General features: G+C 33.8%; 1 protein-coding gene across 2 annotated transcripts; it reads left to right on the forward strand.

Annotated features, from left to right (window-relative positions):
- The first annotated feature begins 2,135 nt into the window (after positions 1–2,135).
- On the forward strand, positions 2,136–3,346 carry LOC149542651 (universal stress protein A-like protein). 2 transcript variants are annotated; one of them, XM_089797538.1, is made up of 4 exons: positions 2,136–2,347; positions 2,456–2,559; positions 2,829–2,947; positions 3,031–3,346. In XM_089797538.1, the coding sequence occupies exons 1-4, from the start codon at positions 2,185–2,187 to the stop codon at positions 3,062–3,064; spliced, it is 420 nt and encodes a 139-aa protein (XP_089653664.1). In that variant the 5' UTR covers positions 2,136–2,184; the 3' UTR covers positions 3,065–3,346. The 2 variants fall into 2 exon arrangements, with proteins under 2 accessions (XP_089653664.1, XP_089653663.1); XM_089797537.1 differs by having other exon boundaries at positions 3,041–3,346.
- Positions 3,347–3,663: the final 317 nt, after the last annotated feature.

Consider the following 3,663-nt stretch of genomic DNA (forward strand, 5'->3'; position numbering starts at 1 on the left):
TGTGTTGAGGTCCTCGCTCTCTTTCCTGTGTTCTCAATCTCTTGTTTCTCCCCCTTATCATCTGCACCCCCCCCCCCCCCCCCCTTTTTGTTTCTGTAGGTCACCTCTCGGCGCTTTATTGTCTTGTTTGGCTCGGTTTCTCTCGCAGATTTATTTCCTTATTGTTATAATTGCTATTTCTAGGGAGCAGTTTTAGTTATGGATATATATAACATTTTTATTTTTATTTTATTTAATTTTTACTTTTATTTATTTATTTATAATTTTAATTTTAATGTTAATTTTTAATTTTTAATTTTTTAATTTTAATTTTTATCTTTATTTTTCTAGCTTTCTCCGGTTGTATTTACCCCCCCCCCTTTTAATTTATTTGTCACCGTTGGCTCCTTATTCCCTTAATTTTCTTCTTTTTCTTTTTTATTATTATTATTGTTTTATTCTTGTCACCCTTGGTACTCTCAACCTAGCTAACCCCCCTCCCTCTCTCCTGTTCCTTTTTTAGGAGTTTGCTACATCTGCATCTTATCATTTTTTGTTCTTCTTGTTCTCTAGCATCCTGATGATGGATCATGTAGTATGATCCGAAACGTTGATGATTAAAAAAACTACACACAATCTAACCCAGAAACTAGAACTCTTATGACAATTCACTTATTTATTTAATGAGTTGATTGTTGAGTGTCTTGTTTGACCATTTTGTTGACAAATTTATAATTGAATTATTTGTTCATTATCTTAGACTTGTTAGCAACAACTTTGATTATTTGATATTTTCTAGAGTGAGAATGAAATGATTGAACTCTTTAGAATAAATAAATAAATAAATAATATTTATTCTATATTTTTGTAGAGTAAACATGAGAACATATATGATACTGTTAATTTAAGCGTTTTTATAACCACATATCTATTTCTTTGATTATTTCATCTGCTAGTCTTAATTATGTAGGATACTTAAAACTACATGTTTATCTCTTTGTTTGCTCTCTTTAACCCATCATGTTCATCTACTAGAATTCACACAATCAAATAGAATCTGATATCTCTCCTTAGATTGTGAAAGTAGACATCATAAATTTAAGTGAAGGAATCATAAGAGGCCACATTTTTCTATGCCATTTCTAAAAGCATTAGTTTCTATCAACGTGTAACTTAAAATCTTGACACATACACATTGCTGAATTTGGAAGAGGAACAATGAACTGCAAAATCAAGTATTTCTGTCAACCAAAAAAATCTCGAGTACTTGGTGAATTGGTGGCTGAAATTTAGTGGATAACTTATCTATCAACCAATACTTGACAGCATCCTGCTCTTGAAATATCAACAGTAATTTCACCCAGGGACTCGGTGACTCCACTAGAATCTTCCCCAAAAGATTTTAAGGTTTTCTCAATTTAAACTGATCACATTTCTAAGAGAATCCTCTAAATCAGACACAATAATGTCTCTATAAATAAATTAAAAATGTTTAATCATTACCCTTATCTTAAAAAAACAAAAGAAAAGGTAGCCAAAATAATAGGACTGTTAAAGGACGTTGACAGCAGAAATGGTGCCACAATATCATTGCTGGGAACTTCAGAGAATAAAGTTGCTGTCTTTGTTATTATTGTCAGTTGGGTCTCTCCATGAAAAGATATGGAGTGACAAGAACATGCACTCTTGTTTGAATGACAGTTGGGGAGGACCCATCTTTCATACGTTGTGGCATCTCGTTCGATCTTCCCCAATTCTTCTCATTTAAGTCAGAATTTCAACATCTATCAAGGTCACATTGTAACTATCCCAAGATCTAACCTAATACGTGTCAATAGGAGATGCAAAGTAATGGCAGATCCTTTTCCTGACAAGACTGTAAATGCAACAGCAGTATCTCATGGTGGTTAGAAGTATTCAATAATGGAGAGTTCTTTTAACTTATACCAAACTCTTCTTCCACCTGTCCCTCCTTCTGTTTGTCGCTCTCAGGTTTAAGCACACAACATAAATTTTGACTTGTTTCTACAATTCATCTCAGATTATAAATGAATTTTGGAAAAAACCAAAAATATATTATTTACCAAGGAAAAACCCTATGTATAGGAGCTTGGAAAACCCTATATAACGGAGTTTGGGTATATTGATTGGAAAGTAGAATCCGTGGAGGAATATCATAGAAAAGTATATGAAAAACATTGGAGAATGGGAGGCAAAGGGAAGACTGTGGTAGTGGGCGTGGATGGGTCTGAGCAAAGCATGAGGGCTTTGTTATGGGCTTGCAAATATCTCTTACCAGGGCTTGAGAAGCCGAACAACTGCATTATTCTTCACGTCCAGCCAACTGATTTCTTTGCTGCAGGACCCGGTATTGTATTACACAGGTTTTTTCTCTTTATGTTCAGCACAATGGGCCTTCTTTTTTGTTTGGGTTTTCTGTTGATATTTTGATCTGATGCGTGGTGTGACATTGCAGCATATATGCTCAGTTCAGATGTTGTGAATCTTGTGGAGATTGACGCTCGTAGGACCACAGAAAAGATTTTCAGGCGGGCTCTTGCTATTTGCAAGAACAACAATGTGGGTATTATGTTTTCTTCAGTTTCTTCTTGAAATGAACTTATATATTAATAACCTTTTTATTTCATGGTAAATTGTTTTAGAGTGGTTTTATAAATTATTGTCTATCATTTATAAACCTATTTTGTTGTTCAGTATGAAACAATGAATCTATACAGATATGGTTCCACACTACTCTACTGATTGATCTCTTGGACTGAGTATCTTCTGATAGCTCTAGCATTTGTTATGATGGAAAATAATGGGAATTTGTGGGCTTTGAAGTTCAGGTGGAAGCAGAAACAGAGGTAATTGCTGGTGAGGCAAAGGAGAGGTTGTGTCAAGCTGCAGATAAGCTTGGAGCTGATTTTCTGGTTTTGGGTAGTCATGGCCATGGCTTTTTCAAGAGGTAAAACATTTGTCTGCTTTATGTTCCTTTTGATTAATTGAGCAAGAGAAATGAGAAAAGCTTGTGATTGATTGAAACATAAGTGAAGTGCAGGGTGTTTTTGGGAAGCGTGACTGACTATTGTACTCAGAATGCGGACTGCCCTGTTATTGTGGTGAACAGCAAGGTCTGCAATGACATTTTGTGAAAAGAAAACTGAGGAATCTGTATTCAGGGAACATATGTAACGAGGTAATGAAATGCACACTTACAACTGCAGAGGAGAGCTTGTGCTCATGGCAATTAGAGTAGTCTTTGCATCTACTCCCCCATTTTCTTGCAAGTATTCACAGAGTTTTGCATATTATAGTTTGTAAATATTAATATGGAGAGTTATTTATAAAAAATAAAATTTAAATACATCATAGATTGTAAAATTAAAATATTATTATGTATAAATTTTTTGTTTGTTTGAACAAGTGAAATAGAGGGAATGGTGTTGGGATAAGTGCTTAGAGACAGAGATCCTTTTCAAGTGATCTCAAGTGATAATTGAAGGATATTCATTATGTTAAAGATATTTAGTTCATGATTTTGTTGGGATTCTTATAAACTTGAGATATCTATACTAAAGAAACCTTGAATTCTGATGAATTTATTGAATAGTCATTCAACTACACTAATTGTCCAAAACTCTTTGACATATGTAAGATTTTTAAATTCTAAAATTAAAATAT

The sequence above is a fragment of the Cupressus sempervirens genome, chromosome 8, assembly GCF_028749045.1.
Source record: "Cupressus sempervirens isolate cs-2001-9-10 chromosome 8, ASM2874904v1, whole genome shotgun sequence".
NCBI classification, from domain to species: Eukaryota; Viridiplantae; Streptophyta; class Pinopsida; order Cupressales; family Cupressaceae; genus Cupressus; species Cupressus sempervirens.